The 19208-nt window shown below is 31.0% G+C and overlaps 1 protein-coding gene across 6 annotated transcripts in view; it reads right to left on the reverse strand.

Annotated features, from left to right (window-relative positions):
* GluRS-m (putative glutamate--tRNA ligase, mitochondrial) overlaps window positions 1-19208 on the reverse strand; it is a 73844-nt gene that overhangs the window by 24980 nt on the left and 29656 nt on the right. For 4 of the 6 annotated variants that reach the window (XM_076455955.1, XM_076455974.1, XM_076455945.1 and 1 more), the window contains exons 6-9: window positions 14358-14438; window positions 10141-10328; window positions 5583-5637; window positions 114-221 (exon numbers count right to left, since the gene is read on the reverse strand). In XM_076455955.1, the coding sequence (XP_076312070.1) occupies window positions 114-221; window positions 5583-5637; window positions 10141-10328; window positions 14358-14438 (432 nt within the window). The remainder of the gene's footprint in view (window positions 1-113; window positions 222-5582; window positions 5638-10140; window positions 10329-14357; window positions 14439-19208) is intronic. The other 2 variants (XM_076455981.1, XM_076455990.1) reach the window with 2 other exon arrangements.

Raw genomic sequence — 19208 nt, forward strand, 5'->3', positions numbered from 1 at the left:
AAAAATGTGAAGATGTGACCTTTGACCTGTGTGTAAAGGACTAAATACCAAAAATAAAATAATAATTGGTGCAACAAACAATGCTTATAACCCAATTCAAGGAAATTTGTTACCTTTGAAATTAATTCCTCAATTAAAAACAGCTTCCTTTGGTGTTTCCCAAATCCACCACCCATGTTAGCAATAAAATTTATTACTGCATCTGGAAAGTAACCTACATTCTGTATAAAAAAAATATTATCATGAAACCAATCAATACTAAAAGTGAAATACATACAAGACTAATGTATTTTTTTTAATGAAATTATGCCAAACAATTTTAATAGAAATAACTGACTATTTTACAAACTACATGTGCTGTAAGAGTTGAAATTACATCTTACAAATATTTTTAAATCCTTATATGTTTTAAAAATGAGTTATACATTTTTTAAATCAATCTGTTTCATACTATGGTTAACTTCATATTTACAAGGCAAATATTTTGTTCTCATCTTTCTACACAGATCAAAACTGCTTCTTGAATTTTTTTGATAAATCAGTTGTTTTAGCCTAAGATCTGAGACAAGTGGGTAGGAGTTGTATATCAGAAAAAAATCACCAACTTAGGGTTCAATTATGTCATCAAAAATTCTGAAAATGAAAAGACGTTATATCTAACTTGAATAAAAAAGCAGAGGTAAAAGATAGCAAACAAAACAGCAATAACTTGAACAAGTTCTCTGCTGTTTTTGAATTGTCTAATCTTCTGAAAATGTTGATATTATTGTACAGGAAGGTACCAGGTGTTTTCCAGGTACAGTTGGTATACTATACCCCTCAGAAGCTATAGCTGTGATAAATGCTTATCAATTGGAAAGCTATAGATATTTAACCAAGAACATTTATTGACTTCAAACATTACAAACTGTTCACCTTCAAAGGATTAAAACTGTACATTAGTATTTTAATGAAGACATTATACAAATTCAGCAGTAAAAAACTTAAGTGATTACTGGAATGTTAGCTAGTTCCCCCATCAAGTGAATTGTACCTATATCAACTCAATTAATTCTCTTGACATGAACCCTCCATAAGATATCAAGGACGTTCTGGATTAGATAGAAGACTCAATACTGTTTGCACCTGTGTAAAATATTTGTGTATAAATCATTATTTATAATAATTGTTGTTATAAATTGTATTATTGTTTGTATATTAAAATATATCTGTATAAAAAAAGAAATTGTGTGTATCAGTTTTGTTTGAAAGTATCATAAATTCAATCCATCTCTAGATTTGATTAACTTCTAAATTAAAATTTAACTCAGTTTTAGGATATTTGAAATAATAATACATAACACACTATATGAACCCTCTTCAGCATATAATGTAGAAAATTAATGTTTTGATGTTGATCTAACACATTTTAATTCAAAACATAGGATGTACTAATATATTAAAAGCAATTATATTTAAGTTTAAAAGAAGAATCAGCAAGACAAGGTAATATAATTTACTACATTCAGCATTACCTTCATATTGCATCTACAATATTTTATTTAGCTAGGAGTATACATAATCCCAATATTAAGTTTTGGTCATACTTATTCAAACTATCATTTGTAACAATCTATTTTAATATAGATATATATACAAATAAATGTAGGTTCTTACTAGAAGTGGAATAAATTAAATACATACAAAGTGCAATAAAATATAACAGCAATATTTTAAAAGACTCAGTTTATCTGTCTACACATCTACACGTTTTTTTACTTAAAATCAAGACAGTAAAAAGGCTCATCTTCAGTGTTTCTTGGAGAGAAAATACACATTGAGCATTTGCTGTATCCACCATGAGGAATCAAACCCTGAATTTTAGCATCATAAGTCTGTAGTCTCATCACTGTCCCACCATGTGACATAGTAAAAAAGGAACTAAAATTGTTGTTTAATTGTCAATAGATTGGTTGTTGGTTCTTTGGCATTTTACTGTGCAAAGCAATTAGACTATCTGTGCCAAACATCAGGTAAAATTATTAAAACTTGTAAAAAAGAATCAAGGTAAAACAAAACAAAGTTTATTTTTTAATTAAAAACTTAAATAGTGATAAATCCAATTTTCAAATCTAGTTTACAGCAGTAATAGAGAAACTACAGTAATACAAGTTGTAAAGGGCTTTCTGTAGGATAATTTTAATTATTATAACTTGCTAGAATGACTAACAGGTAAGTTCAGACACCAGCATTAGTCACCTGAAGTTGGCCTTTCCAGTCCTGGTCGAGTTATTTGATGTTACAGCCATTTTCTAATTTCATATCAAACTCATTATACTTTAATTTGTAAAAAGTCTAATTTATGAACTAAAAATGTAAATAGTATTAAAAAGGCCAATGGTCTTTAAAAGCTTAAATAATATTAAAAAGGCTAATGGTCTTTAAAAACTAAAAACATTTGTAAGGTGGACAGTGTCACCATTGCTAATGACACTATCCAACATTAAGGATAAACCATGGGACTAAACATGTCTAAAATGGTGCCATTGTTGAGAGTCATAACAATGGCAAGACAGTAAAATGTGGCTTAATGTGACCTGAGTGTCACACAGACAACACATTGTTGTATCAGTCCCAGATAAAAGAAAACAATGAGTTAAAAAACTGTGACCAATGTATAGTGTAGCAAGAACAACTCCCTCATTCCAATCCTTAGAGAAACAAGACAGCCACAGTCCAATAGAGGGTTTTATCTGGAAAAAATTGTTTTCATGTTGCTCACTCCAAGTCAACTGCCAACTGGCACAAAGCTGAGCTTTAAATACAGGACCATAGTCCATGTATGGAACAGACACAGCAGTGATAGTGCCAGAGCAAACAGACTTAACTGCAGTGTCAGCAAGCTTGTTCCCACAAATACCAATGTTGCATGGTATCTAAAAGAACTGAACAGAAGTAGATGTTAGAGAAATAGGCCAGTCGGTTTTGAATATCGGTGAGAGCAGGGTGAGAATTAATGTTAAGTAATTTCAGGGTCAGTAGAGAACTAAGCGAGTCAGTATAAATAGTGCAGTTTGAGTACTGCTAAGCTTCTATGTGATCCAGAGCAAGACAAATGGCATGCAGTTTAGCAGTGAATACAGATAATGTAGAGCAGATTCTGTGCACAACCATCAAACCACAACAAACCATGGCAGAGCTTACAGAGTCACCTGATTTTGAACCACTTGTATAAATGGGAATGGAGGGATGGTTCAAAAAATGTTCACTAAATAAAAGACGATACTTCTAATTGGGAGTACCTGCTTTTCTCAGATGACTTAAAGAAAGGTCACAATTGGGAATTGTAATAAGTCATGGTGGGATAAACTGACCAGTGGATACAGCAATGTTATCCATGGACAGATCCAATTCATCCCACTCTGCCTGGATACAAAGGCCAAAAGGGACAATGGCAGATCATTTGTCCTGAAAAAGCATGGCCCACTGAGGAAGGAAAACACATCCCCAGGTGGAATGCTGTGCTAAGGATCAAAGTTTTGAAGCATACAGTAAAAACATTTGCAAACAGTAAAGATGGAGAAGAGGTTCATGAGACTCTGTGTACAAACTCTGGACTGGGGAAGTGCAGAAAGCCCAGGTGCAGAGCCAAAGTCCCTGATGATGAAAGGGGTCCAGCATCTTCAAGGCCAAGATCCTAGCAGAGCCATAAATGAGAGACCCATAGTCTGGTTTCAATCAAATAAGAGCATGATATATCTTTAGTATAGAACATTGGTCCATTACCTAAGTGGTGGAAGAGAGGACATGGAGGAGGTTTAGTGCTCTTGTATATCTGATTCGTAGCTGCTTGATGTGTGATATAAAGATCAGCTTGCTGTCAAACATAAGCCCCAAGAATTTTGTCTCAGGGACCATGGGAAGCACAACTTCACTAACACAGAGTTCAGGATTGGAGTGAATACTCAGTTGGTAGCAAAAGTGCATTCAAACGGTTTTAGAGAGAGAGAAGTTAAAACCAGTTGCTTTGGTCCACATCAGCAAACGATCGAGGGCAGTCTGCTGCTGCTGCTCAATATACTTCATGTTCAATGACTGATAAAATGTGAAAGTCATTGACAGAGCCCATTTACAACAGTAAGAGGGAGTTGTTCAGTGATGGCATTAACCTTTATACTAAAAAGTGTGACACTCACAACACAGCCCTGAAGGTCTCACAAGTTCCTGTAGGAAAGAACGGAAAGTGTCAAACCCAAATGAACTTGGAATTGCCTTCCCATTAAAAAAATGTGTAATAAAAATGTGTAAATAGCTATGCAACTCATATAAGTGTAGGTCTCCCAAACTGCCATACCGCCATGTGGTATCATAAGTCTTCTCAAGGTCAAAGAATATTGATACAAAAATGTTATCATTCAAAAAAGGCTTTTCCGATTGATGTTTCAAATCAAATTAGGTGGTCCATGGTGGAGCATCATTGGAACACACACACTGGGTGGGTGAGAAAAGGTTGTTTGATTTGAAGAACCAAACAAGACAAGTTTTAACCATCCTCTCCAAGGTCTTACAATAGTCTGGTGCCATGCTTCAGGAAAAACATTCTCCTGCCAGATACAGTTAAAAACAATCAGCAGAATAACAAGAGCATCAAGATCTGATTGATCATAGGTCTCTTAAGGAGACAGGTAGAGAAAACAATGATGGTACGACCAAATGAAATACGGATAACTTCGGCCACCAAAGGTGTGTTCAGTGGCAAAGACAGTGTGGGCACATGCTGATCGACTAATAGTGACACCCATCCATGTACTTGTCTACCACACAACCTGTAATTTCTGTACAAAGAAAACTGTCAAAAAGGTGACTGTATCAGCAGATTTCAGAAATGTTTCCTGTAAGGAAAGACATACAGGATGGCAAAAAACAATCAATGCTTTGATGACATCCAGATTAGAACATATAACTTGGTGGTTCCATTGTATCAAAATGGCCATTATTATTTATGTGTAGGCAAATTGTTTGAAGAATCCTTCTGTTTACAATCATGGTTTTTTCTTAATTTTTTTTATTTGAGGGAGGTCTATTTACCTCCATAGATCCTGCCTTGGATTGATTGGGCAGGCCTTGTTTGAAGAAGATTCCAGAGATTAAGGGCATAAATGAATGATCATTTAGCATCTTTGATTGGGAGAAGAAGATGTACCTGAGAAAATGCCTATACCTGGAACCAAAGGAAGTGGATTTTGGAAGATTTTTGGAAGAACCCAGTATAAGTCTCCCAAGTGAGTTGCAAGTAAATGCACACACACATACATACATATTATACACACACACACACACACACACACAAAATTTGTGTTTTATTTCAGAAATTTATGATCTACAGCAACAGGATAAGATTACAGGGTATTGGTTTATTATTACTTTATTAGCATGAAGTTTGGAAAACTGCAGACTTATCTTATAACTTACAATTCCCTCAAATAAATATATGTATACAAAGATAAAGATATAAATCATGAGCTAATTCTACATGATTTTGAAAGTTAAGATGTTTACATAAATGTGTTCTACATGGAGCATAATAAGTTCATATCACATACCTTGAAATGCTCAACATGAATATCTCCTTGTCTCTTTGATAATTTAGTCCCATCTCTGATAAAGGAAAAAACATTTTTAGTCAGTAAGGCATTCAATTTGTATGTTAGCTGATACCTCTGGAACCAGCATATAGTTTATACATGTACCATAAAATTTTACATGTCTTAAAATTACATGATGTTGCCATTATCTTATCTAAGATAAGATATTCAAATTTATGAAAGTGCTTATAATTTTCACATTAACTTCAATTTAAGGAGCTATAAAAGTGCTACAACTTATGTACAAAGTTATAAAACAATTTCTCAGTCTTATAATTCATTTCAAACCACGATTATTGTCATCTCTGTTATTTTGGAATCTTTAAATGTTTCTATCAGGTTTATCAAGACTTCTAGTAATTATGATTGATAAACAATTATAATTAAGAAGTGTAACTTAAAACTGATCTTTATTTTATTAACTAATTATTTGCACTTATGTTCAGAATGTGTGATAATAAAACAATTCAACATATAATCAATGGAAGATAAACCGAGAATTGTGGAAAAATGACAATTTGTAATTAGAATCGAAATGAAACAGTGAGTGATGTTAAGAAAACCCACTTGTAGAGAAAAATATATATGTAAAAACGGCTCATTTGGGTTGAGAAAATTTTTTACGTAGAGGAGCGAACAATGATTTGACCTTCTTCGATCATTGTCAAGTTCATAAAGAAAGAAAGAGGTAACTGACCAGAAGCTGACTACATGTTTGAAATGGGTTGTGTAACTGAGTGTCGGAATGTAGAGGGCATGCTTAGATGTTTTAATATGTAATTTTATATTATTTATTATATTTTTAATATAGGTGTAAAGGTGTTCCTTTGTATTAGTTTATTTTGGCCTTAAGTTGTTGTATAAGTAAGGCTTCTTTAATTTTCCATTTGTTTATGTTTTGCTTTTTTATTTAGTATTTGAGTGTTTTCTATGGTTATGTTGTGTTTATTTGACTTGCAGTGTTCGAAAATGTGTGAAAGAATTTTCTCACAAAACCATCAAAATAATTTCACAAAACAGAAAGCTAAAAAACAATCTTACAAAAAGAGACATTAATTCCATTAAAAACCTAAAACAAGACAAAAACATAAAAATTCTAAAAGCAGATAAAGGTAATGCTATAGTCATAATGAACACAAATAAATAATCCAAAAAATGAAGAACATCCTATCAGACACTAACAAATTTAAACCAATACACACAAATCTAACAAGGACACACAAAACACAACTAAACAAAATACTACTAAAAATGAAAAAAGCCAACACAATTTCACAAACACTTTATTCCTACCTACATAAAACCGACTCACACACACCACAAATATACAGCATCCCCAAACCTCATAAACCAGATTGTCCATTATGACCAATAATATCCACATATGAATCGTTTAATTACAATCTTGGTAAATACATAGCATGGGCATTCTCCAAATATGTAACATCAGCCAGGTCATTCATCAAAGACTCTTTTAATTTCAAGTCTAATCTAAATCAACTTAATCATAAAGCCTTAATGGCCAGTTTCGATGTTATATCTCTCTTTACAAAAGTTCCAACTGCTGAAGCCTGCAAGATAGCCTTAGAACTCTATATCCGAGACCCTAACCCATCTATAGACATTCCCAGCAACCAATTAGCAACCCTCATAGAATCTCCCATGATGAAGACAAACTTCATGTTCAACAACCACAACTATATACAAACAAATGGCCTAAGCATGGGCAACCCAGTATCACCAGTTCTAGCCAATATTTTTTTATGACACAAGTTGAAACACAGACAATAACACAGCATTACATCCATCACTATACTGGTACAGATATGTAGACGACACGATTGTGAGATTCACATCTATAGAACACACACTTAATTTTTTCAATCACATTAACTCTATACATCCCAACATTAACTTCACATGTGAATAGGAAGAAAGCAATCAAATATCATTTCTTAACCTGAAAATTACAAGAACCGATTCACAATTTAAAACAGAAATCCACAGAAAAATCGCCCATACTGGTCTATACATTCCTTCAGACTCACTACATGAAACAAAACAAAAGCTCAACATACTAAGAAACCAAATAAAAACACAGCCATAAAACTATGCTCACCAGATAAAATTAATGATGAATTAGACAAAATAAAACAATACTTCATCAACATGAACAAGTTTCCTCCACAAACTGTAGAAAACATTATACACACACACCTAGACAGAAAGTAAAATCAAACAACAAAAGTATATGTATCTCACGAATCAATAAATTACGAAACCATATACGGCTAAATACCATATATTCCCAACATCAGCAGAAAAATAACCAACATTTGACAAAAACTAGTAACAAAATATAACATTCCAGTTAATACCAAATTTATTCAAAAACCAGGCACAAAACTGAGGTCTATACTATGTGAAAACTATGCTGACAAACACCACACCAACATTATTTATAAAATACAATGTGATAACTGCCATGACTTCTATATTGGAGAAACAAGTAGAAAAATGGAAACCAGATTCAAAGAACATAAAAAAGTCACCTTCACACGTTTTCAAACACTGCAAGTCAAATAAACATAACATAACCATAGAAAACATTCAAATACTAAATGAAGAAACAAACATAAACAAATGCAAAATTAAAGAAGCCTTACTTATACAACTTAAGACCAAAATAAACTAATACAAAGGAACACCTTTTTACCTGTATTAAAAATAATATAAATAATAATAATAAAATAAATATTATAAAATTATATAATCAAACATCTAAGCACACCCCTACATTCTGACACTCAGTTACACAACCCCTTTGAAACATGTGGTCAGCTTCTGGTCAGTTACCTCTTTCTTTTTTTGTGAACCTGATGATGACCGAAGAAAGTTGAAACGTTGTTCGCTCCTCAACGTAAAATATTTTTTCAACCCAAACGAGCCATTTTACATCTATACAAAATAAAACAGGCTCCATTATTCCACTAAAAAACATGTACTTTTGTTAAAGAAACACTATACCACCTATTTTGTATATAATATTTAACATAACGAGGTACCGAGACCAAACCAGTTCTCTAGTTCATAATAAAGATACTAAATGAGAAAGTCACTCAAAAAGTTACTTAGTAAATAGTGACCTTTTTAATTCTAGAAATTTTGTTATTGAACTTTAAACAGGAGTATAAAGTTTAAACACTTTACTTTTTAAGCCTAAGAAAACTAATGTCACTTAATTTAAGAAAACTGAATTGTTTTTTCCAAAACAAAGTAAAAAAGGTTATAAGTATTCATATCAGAGATGCCAACTATTTCAAATAACTGAGTGTAATGATTGTAGACAGAGCTCTTTATCATTTGTGGCTACTAGGCCTGACCAATGTCTCTAAGCTGTTTATTATTATGTTATTATTATAACTATTATTATTTATTACTGCTATAGATTGCTCATTTATGACTGGTGTTTTGTGTAATTAATAAATAAATCTTAAAAAATTCTTTTGAAATTCTTTTTCATATTCTGAATTCTTACTCATAAATGTTGTTATCTGCATCATTTTTGTCTTCGCCTCAGCCTTTTGATGGTGAGATGCCAAATTTGTATGTCTGGAACAATCGTTTATCCCACCATGTGCCACAGAAAAATCGATGTGACAAATTGTACAAAACACATGACTGTCACTGACTTTTGATGCAATGACCAGATATTTTGTACCATTCTCTTTCCTAAATTTTTGCTTCACAGTTTTAGTCCTTTAGACCTGCCAGAAACAAGACAATCTGGTGAACGAGGCCTCTTATTTTTTCCCATCTTGTGAACGATCGCATTGGTGATTCTTTGCCATTCAGGAAATGAGAAATACCCATCTACGCAAGCACTGTTTGGCTGACAAGCACTGATGATGTAACTATGGATTCCCCCCACGTACCCAGTATGGAGAAGCACCACACTCAAACTATTGGTAGACGTCGGAGATAAATATTTTTTATTATTTCAAGCACAAACATGATTATTGTAAGTAGCCATTTGGACAATGTCTTTTATTTAGTATCAAAATTTATTTGTATCTTACTAGAAATTTTCTTTTCACCCCTTTAAGCCCTGGGTAAACAATTTATGACTTTATTGTATAGGCCTATATAATATATAATTTGGGAGTTGCAATAAGTCTTAATATTTGTATGAGCTTAGAGTCGTAATATTTATGCTCAAATTGTAATGGTTGACATCTCTGAGATATTCACATCAAAATAAGAGTATTTCCAGAACAAAATACAATTTGCACATTTTCTTTTTTAAGACAGTCACACCAATGATACTTCCTGATTATGGAACTAATATTTATACAATGCAATACAATATAAAATAAGAGAAATTTGGAAATATCTAAAAGAATAAAAGTGCTTGATACAATTCAAAATATTATTCAACAGATGCTGCATTAGTTATGATATCATAGATATGATTATCAATTATATTATCATTGAAATAATTAATAAAATGTCTCACCTGTTTAAGAGAAGTGGAAGATGAGCAAATACTGGAGGTGTCCAACCAAAGGCTCGATACATCATCAGGTGCTTTGGTGTAGACACCTGCCATTCTACACCACGCAAAACATGAGAGATGTCCATTAAATAGTCATCAACAACACAAGCTAGGTGGTATGTTGGATAGCCATCACTTTTCATTATAACCTGTATTAATACTGTATCATTGATATTTCATATGGACTAAAAAGACAACTAAAAGTGAAAATTAAACATTGATCTTCAAAAATAGAAATGTCAAACAGGAACCCATTAAACTGAATAAAAATGTTTTATATAAATTTAATGTAATTACTAAGAAAGCATCCATTCTGTAACACAACTTATATTTTCAATTGTTTCATAATTTACTGGTATATGTAGGTGACATACAATAAAGAAATAAACACAAAATTTATGTTTTGTCTCATGAATATATAATATGTATTAAAGAAGGCAAAAAATTGTATATATTTTAGGTAATTATGCACAATAACCAATACAAAAAATACATGAAAATAGTGTTTTGATAGCTAGGTAAAAATATTTATAATTTTATCAGTAAGTTAAGGAGAATTTAAAGACAAATTACTGAAAAATCATGATCTGCATTTTGCATTTTATAAAAATAACCGTCAAAACATCCTCAGTAAGTATGGGGAAAAATACTATATTTGTTAACAACTATTTAAGTTGTAAACTGAGAGAAAAACAATGAATAATACACTGAATATTAACTGTACCTGGTTTATTAACCTTATCATGATGGGTCACAAGTCAAAGTCCATGTCATCACATTTGTTGGCTTGCATTCAACTACTATTTTATGAAGTTGTCATTAACTATGGTAAATATAATTATAGATTATAATTAAAATTTTAGTATTATACATTAGTTAATTTCTTAATATAAAATTAAGTATTAAAAGAAACCACCTAAATATCGATTTACGCAAGTCATATGATATGTTGAATGCAGCACTGGTTCAAATTAGGTCTTTGTGATGTCAAAATACCGAGTCTATAGTTTTGTATGAATTAGAAGCTCAAATTACCAATATTGATAAATCAAAATTTAAAAAAATAACCTTATGTCTTTCCATTTTGCTGTGATATGGTTCATGTACTGAATCAAATACGGAGACCTCAATCACCTCTTTCTATTTTTGGTAACACTGTTTTATACACTTAGTTCAATATATGACATGTGAATAACAATTAACAGCTCAGAATATCTCCCTGGTCGTTTTCTCCATTATTTTAGTGTTAGAAGGTCTCCTCGTTCTTTCAAACCAAGATTTTTAGGAAGTACGTTGTGTCTTTAGTCTGCTAAAAATTTCATATTTCTTTGAGACCTAAATACAGCTTAGTTACTGAGCTCAATAAATTACAGTGAAATTCTATGGTATCAGTATAGTTGTTTATGAATTTCTGTTTATTCAAACTGCATGTATATATAAAAACTACAAAGAAAAGTCTGTCTGATATCCTCCATGTGCAAAACTTGAAAAGCTTAGCAACCTACATCCAGAAGCAACCGAGTTAATTGATCATAGCTAGAAGAGATAATTGTTTGCTTTACTTCATTTACTGTTTTATATTTAAGAAAATGAAGTTTAACAAGTTATTTCTAAAAAAAGTAGTAATCTATATACATATATGTAATATATAACAATTGGGATGTGATAGCATATTACAAATATTACTGGTCCACTAAAATAAAATCAAGACAGGGTCACTTTGTAAAGAGTAAAGGTCAATTTTATATAATTGATATGGTAATCAGTGTATATGCATCACAACAATGCAAGTTCTGTAGTCAGCCAGGTATGACTGGAAGGTCAGTATAACAAAAATAATAAATATACATAAATGTATAATTTTATGGGATTTAACAAATTTAAAATAACCATCTCTCTTCTCAAGTAGTCATTTGTTATCATTCTAGAATGGAAAAAACAATTGTATTTATATCCTAATATGTTTATAGTGGTTACAAGGTTGGCCAAATTAACAATTAGGGTAGAGAAAACAACAATCAAATATAAAGCCTCACTGAAAACAAACATTTGAAATGTATTTAGGAGGTTGTAGAGGTTACATGAATAATGTTTGAGATTTTTGGGTTGAAAAATAGTAAAAATACTTCAACAGAATATTTGAGTTATTGTTTATAAAACACTTCCAATCTTTACTAAAAGTCTACCAAATTTTATGAAGACACGTACTCTATCAAAGGTTACAGTGTAGATACTTAACGTGTGCAAATGCATATACAAACTTTCTAGTGAATACATAAATTTGCAAATATTTATAAAGTTTAAAATGTAATTATTAGTTTAAATTTAAATTTATCTTAAGTACTAACCCAAACATGTCTTAGGTGAGGGTTATGTATGAATGTTTTTTTTTAAATAATACAGAGAATAATTAAAATGAAACCTAACTAGAATAGGAACTTAAAGACAAATAAATAAGTAAAAATGTATTTGTCAAACAAGCTTGAAATAATCATCTGGAAAATGAACCTTTGTTCATAATCTAATTACCCTTTACATTTACTTTTACAGTTTAACTATAAATACATTCAGAAATATAAATTCTCGTCAAAAATTATTAGACTTAAGTTTTTGGAAGACAAATGTTTAAAAGTTGTAACTATAAATCAAACCAGTTTTATGAAAAATAAAGTAATTAACTTTACAATACATACTTTCATATAAGCAGAACATTAGAAAATTATCATAGTCTTAAATAATGCTTTAAAAACATTAGTTAAATATTTATATTATTAAAGTCAGAATTAAAATCTGTCTTTCTATACCATAAAAACCTCAACTTTCAAAAGCTACAGCTCAAAGTTGGTTGACTGGTCGATTTGCATTGGAAAATATACAAAATACATTAATCTGGAAAACTAAGCATTACTGCATAATTTTGGGCATCATGTATTGATTACACACTATTATTTTAGTTTTGTAAGAAATTACTTAAGTTTTTGAAATACTTACAATTATTAAACAAAAGATTTCCATTTGAAGAATGAAATAATACAACTCAGTTTAACTAACAATGTTTAAACATGAAATGAGTATAATTACAAACTATTGTTTCTCTTAATCTCCAACGTGATACAACAAGATGCCTCAAGTTCACTCACTTTTCTAATCCCTCACTTAAAACCTGTGCACCACTGTAAACATACATATGTTTTGTATATGGAGAAAAATAAACTTACTACAACATTATATTTTATGGTTACACTAGTATATTTATAGTTTTCTTTATAACAATTGAAAGCAGGCTTTATATTGCTTTTGTATCACAATTCAATCATTTACAAAAAGACTGATATATATATTTTGATTATTCCTTTATCAGAAAGATTCAAACAATGTAGCAATAGAAAACCTCAGAAAGAATCAAAACTAGCAACAGAATGCTATGTCTTATCCTTACTTTAACTAGTAGGATATTTATTAATATTCATAAAAGGATTTATGATTTCTCATACCCAACTGTTTGAAATTTTGGGGGATTATTGCCTGAAATGTGAATTTAGTGATTATATCTCTTTCAAATTACTATTTTATTTTATAGATATGTTCCAATGGATTCATTGTTTTTGAACTTAGTTTTAAATTTGACATTCACTACTGTCTTAGAAGATTTTGTTTAACAAAACAGTGAATGCTTACAATTATTCATACAAAAAAGAAGAAAATGTTTCGTTTTATAGAACATATAACTCAATTATAATTCTTTCTACAAGGAATTACTAAAAAAGAGAATTTATTATCTCAATTTAACACATCTGGTTAACCTGCTAATCTAATTTATCAAAAGGATAATTATGTTTCAAATTCTGTCTTGGCTTATTAAAAATATATAAAAAATATATTTGAAATGACTAGCAGTCTCATAACTAAATGCATTTGCATGAAAAGTCCCTATTGTACTACGGTAAGCTTAAGGGCTTCTTGTGTTAAAATCTGGGGTTCAACCCTTCTAATGAGTACAGATTAGAATGCCGAATGTACAGTTTTGCACTTAACTACAAATCAGAAAAAAAACTTAAATTGTAACTATTTAAAACAAAAGCTAAACAAATATAATACTGAACAGTTGACACACCCAAAAGAAAACTTATCTTAAATTTGAATACCATTAATTAAAACAAAATTAAGATAAAACTCACTGGATCTCCTTCTCTTTCAGAAATATTTAAGGTTATTGGTCCATATATTTGGTCAAGAAATGTCAGAGGCCCACCTTCTAGCTTTAAAAAATAAATTATTGTTTATAGCTACTGTGATAACAGCAATGAAGACAAAAGCAATAAGCTTTATAAAATAATAAATCATACAGCAGTACATATTCTAAGGAAAAAAAATCCTAAAAGTTATGTAATTTCTGTAAAACGTTTTATTTCCTATGAAATATTTGTATGAATACTCAGCCTTAGAAATCTAAAAAATATTTTGATTTAAAAAAAAAAAGTAGAAACTGTAAATCCTAAGCCTGGCATGGCTTAGAGATTGAGGCACTCAACTAGTTATCTGAGGGTGATAAGGTCATAAGTTTGTATCTCTATCACAAAGCATGCACATTCTCTATGGTTGCTGACTGGGCCATCCATGGATGCAAACATTCTTGATTTACAAGTATACTGGCCAACCCCAAACTAGATGGGATTAAGACTGAATGAAAAAAAGAACCTTGTTGTACACTTCTTCATACATCCTTATTTTTTTTCCAAGAGTTTGTTTTATAAAACTGTAAAAATTAATCTTCGATTTGACTTAAAAACATTACAAATATTTGTGTTTATAGTTACCAACGTATAACAAGAGTAATTCTTCTTCTCTTTAAGTATCACAGCTATAAGCAAGTTCATTTTAATTATTAATCAGAATTTGTCATTTAATGTTTTTGTGGGTTTTTTTATAACTAAGCTATGAATCTGTTTTATGACCAACTTTTAACATTTCTTTTTTTATCATTTCCTTAACCCATTCAAGCAGTTACTTATGTCAACGAGGCCTATTATAAAAGATAGCTTAACAAGCATCAGCCTTAATGGAGAAACAGAACTAGATGCAGTCAGCAAGTGCAATACTGTCTGAAAGAGCTGAACAAACATCAAATTATCTTTGTTCCACAAAAAGAATTTATTTTTCTGTCAAGCTCCAATATCATAATTCATATGAAATACAAAAAGACAAAACAAACTTTTGCAAGCTTAACATATGACTATTATTATTGCAAAAGTTGTCTACAACCATCTTTTCTTCTAGAAAAATATCAGGACATCCCTAAAGTAATGTCCAATTTTAGGTTAAGGAAAAGAAAAAGGATTTCAAATGGTTTTAATGTTATTTAATCAATAATGTGCATTTCATTATTATTAATCACTTCCTGCCAATGATTCACAAGCTTCTGAATGCCACTTCTATAAAATTCTTGGGGTTTGGAGGAAAAGAATGTAGAGAGGGTAGTTTTGACATCTTCATATGTTCCAAGCTCTTTTCAATCAAGACAGTTCTGAAAACTTTGGAATAGATGATAATCAGATGGGGTAAGGTCTGGAGAATAAGGAATATGTGGAAGTTTTTCCCATTCTAGCTCTTTAATCTTTGCAAATGTGATCCTTGTTGTATGGGGCCATGTATTATCCTGGTGTAACACAAAACCTTTACAATTGTTCACAGCATGCCTCTTTTCTTTCAATTGCAACATTCAAGCACTCTAACTGTTGACAATAGAAGTTTGATGCAATCATTACATTCAGTGGCAGCAACTCAAAGTGTATTACACCAATAATATCTCACAAAATGCTTAACATTTTGAGCTGTGATTTAGCCAGAGTAACTGCACTGAGTCATTGTTTGCAGTACTTAACATTTTCATAATGTATCAATTTTTCATTTCCAGTCACTAACCTGACCAAAAAAAGGTGAGTTACATTCACAAGAGTGCAAAGAAATGCAAATATCCACTCTTGCTTCAAAACTGGCTTCTGTCAAATCATAGGTGAACCATTTTCCAAGTTTTGACACCTTTCCAACCTGTTGCAGATGATAGTGAACTGTTGAATGGGTTAAATTAAGCTTCTGTGCTAGTTCTTCATCTGTTACAGTACAATCTCCATCAAGTTTAGCCAGCAGAAAGTTATCATTAAACTCAACAGGATGACCTGAACATGGCATATCACTTAAGCTGTAGACACATGACCTGAACTTCTGAAACCACCTTTGACATTTTGTTTTCATTGAGAGACTATGCACCATAAACACCTTGAATGTTTTGTGTAGTTTCTGTTGCACTATTGCCTTTTTTAAACTCATAAAGCATTATATGCTTAATGTGCTCCTCAGATACATCGATCTGCATAAGGGTTTATTTGATTAATAATCTGAAAAAGTGAGGTTGGGTTAATTTCTTTTATTTGCCTGAACATTTTTTATGTGTGTCCCACTACATAGTTTAGCCATTAAAGCCTTCTACAAAGACAGAAATGATGATGCATTCTGTATTACATTTTTGGACATTACTTATGGGATGACCTGATATCACATACTTTATATTGGCTTATTGTTTTTTATTTTACTTTTCATATAATGGGTACTGTAATATGCTGAGAAAAATTCAAGAAACTCATTCACAGCACTAAGGTTTTGGTTCTAAGTATGTTAAAATCATCTCAAAACTAAAATATGCAATTTTGGTGTATAATAACAAATAAGGAACAAATTAAATATTTTAATTCTTGAAACAACTTCTAAAAATTAATCACAAAAACACAATTAAGGATTGAAAGTCAAAATATACAATGAGCAAAAAAAGATAAGAAATTCTCCTGCAAACTTTGATTTATTAAAAAAAAAATTGGAGAGTTTAATGTGTGGCAGATGAAGAAAGTCGTATTGGTTATTTAAAATATGAGCACACCAGAATGAATTACTCTGATACAAAGTAAACTGACAAAAGAGATATGTCTTTTAAGAAAGAGTAATATATTTTGAAGCTACTTTATAAGTCTACATGTAGATGTATTTTATAAGTAATTTCACCTTTGTATTTATTATCTTACAATAGTTGCAGATATGCAACCAAAACTAACATAAATTAATAACTACAACACACACAAACACTATTGTACAAACTCAGAATTATCTGTCTTTATTCCTTTCAAATCTTGTAAATCACACTTTTCTATCAAATCCTGAAGCAAAATCTAAAAAAATTGGAAGTACAATGTAAATTATTGTAAATTTAAAACTAATTAGTAATTTTCAAATTTAAAAAAATGCATTACTTTGCTTTGAATAATAAAGATGAAGAGAAAAATGCAAAGTTATAATTTTTCTCTACTGAAAATACATTTGGGATAGGTACTTATCTCTTCTCACATAAATAGCTATTCTCATTTAGTGCTACACCCTATTTTTAAAAAATAAAAAATAAATGCATGCCAAAAGTTTTCTGCCTCCTCTCCATTATGTAGTTCATTATATGTATGTAATCCCAGTACTTGACAAACAAAGTACCTCTACCTGATGGCAGGATAGACATGCAGGGAAAGAGAAATGTGTAGGTTAGGAGGGAAGATGAGAAAAAAAATGTATAAGGAAGAAAAGGCCAAATGAATCACAATCTAAACCCAACAGGTAATAGTGGAAAAGAAGTATAACAGAGAAAGAAGTGGAGTAAAAGGAGGAAACTTGTTGAAAAAACAATTTACACATAACTGGAACATTGTACAGTAGAGACGTGGAATGCATTCCATAAAATTGTGGAGGAAAAGTGACAAGTCTAAATTATTAAAAAATGAGTTTAGCCATTAAAGGAGAAAAACAAACAATGTTGGGAGCAGGTAGGATAGGCTCTGACCCCCAGAAGCTCACGCAAACAAAATTATTGTTAAGAAGCAGAAATCACAAGATACACATAATTAAAGGCAAGAAGTGTCAAGTATAAATTAAATGAACTTGATGGTAAGAAATTATATAGTGAAATACAGATATACATATGTTCAATGTTGAAGAAAAGATAAGTTAAATACAGATAAACTCATAAAGGGAACTACAGCTACTTAGTAAGCCTAACTGAACAAGATCTTTAACCTAATGAAAGATTAACGAGAAAGTATAACTGCCAGTAAACCAAAAATAAACACTTAAAAAGCTTACTTGGGCAATACATGACAAAGAATACCACTATGCCTGAAAAGAAATACTCAACCAAAAATAAATATGTAAATATTGGTATAAGTATATGTTGATCCTGAATTAAGAGTTTCACACAAACTAACTGAACAGGAAGAAAACCAATGTAATGAAAGTAATTATAGAAATACCAGTAATAAAAATTACAGGTATTCCTAAAATAACAAAGACAATGGTAAACTTAAACAAATGGGATATTAGAAATATACAATTAAGACTAAAAGCTAATCTAAAATAAACTATTAGTATTAACCAATCAAGTAAAACTTGGGTTATGGAACCCACATAATGACAGATAATAATATTAACAATAAAAGTATTATCTTTCCAAAGACTGTAAATAGTACTGCAAATGTGTGGACCCCAAAAATTAATCCAAGGCCTGAAGAAAATAAATTTATAGGTGAATTAATATCATGATGAAGTAAAGCTAAAAATATCACTGTGGAGTGCCATGACCTCCACATAGGGGGTCATAGAATAAATAAACCCCTATTTTGGTTTGGTTTGTTTTGAATTCTGCACAAAGCTACTCAAGGGCTATCTGTCCCTAATTTAGCAGTGCAAGACTAGAGGGAAGGCAGCTATTCATCACCACCCACTGTAAACTCTTGGGCTACTCTTTTACCAATGAACAGTATGATTGACAGTCACATTATAATGCCCCCATGGCTGAAAGGGTAAGCAACCCTCAGATTATGAGTGAAGTGCCTTAACCATTTGGCCATGCCAGGCCTCCTATTTGGGAATAAAAAAATTGATAGTGCAAAATGAATATCCAAACACAACTGTGTTGGTATAAATAATAAAAGTATTTTTCT

This window comes from Tachypleus tridentatus, chromosome 1, assembly GCF_004210375.1.
Source record: "Tachypleus tridentatus isolate NWPU-2018 chromosome 1, ASM421037v1, whole genome shotgun sequence".
NCBI lineage: Eukaryota > Metazoa > Arthropoda > Merostomata > Xiphosura > Limulidae > Tachypleus > Tachypleus tridentatus.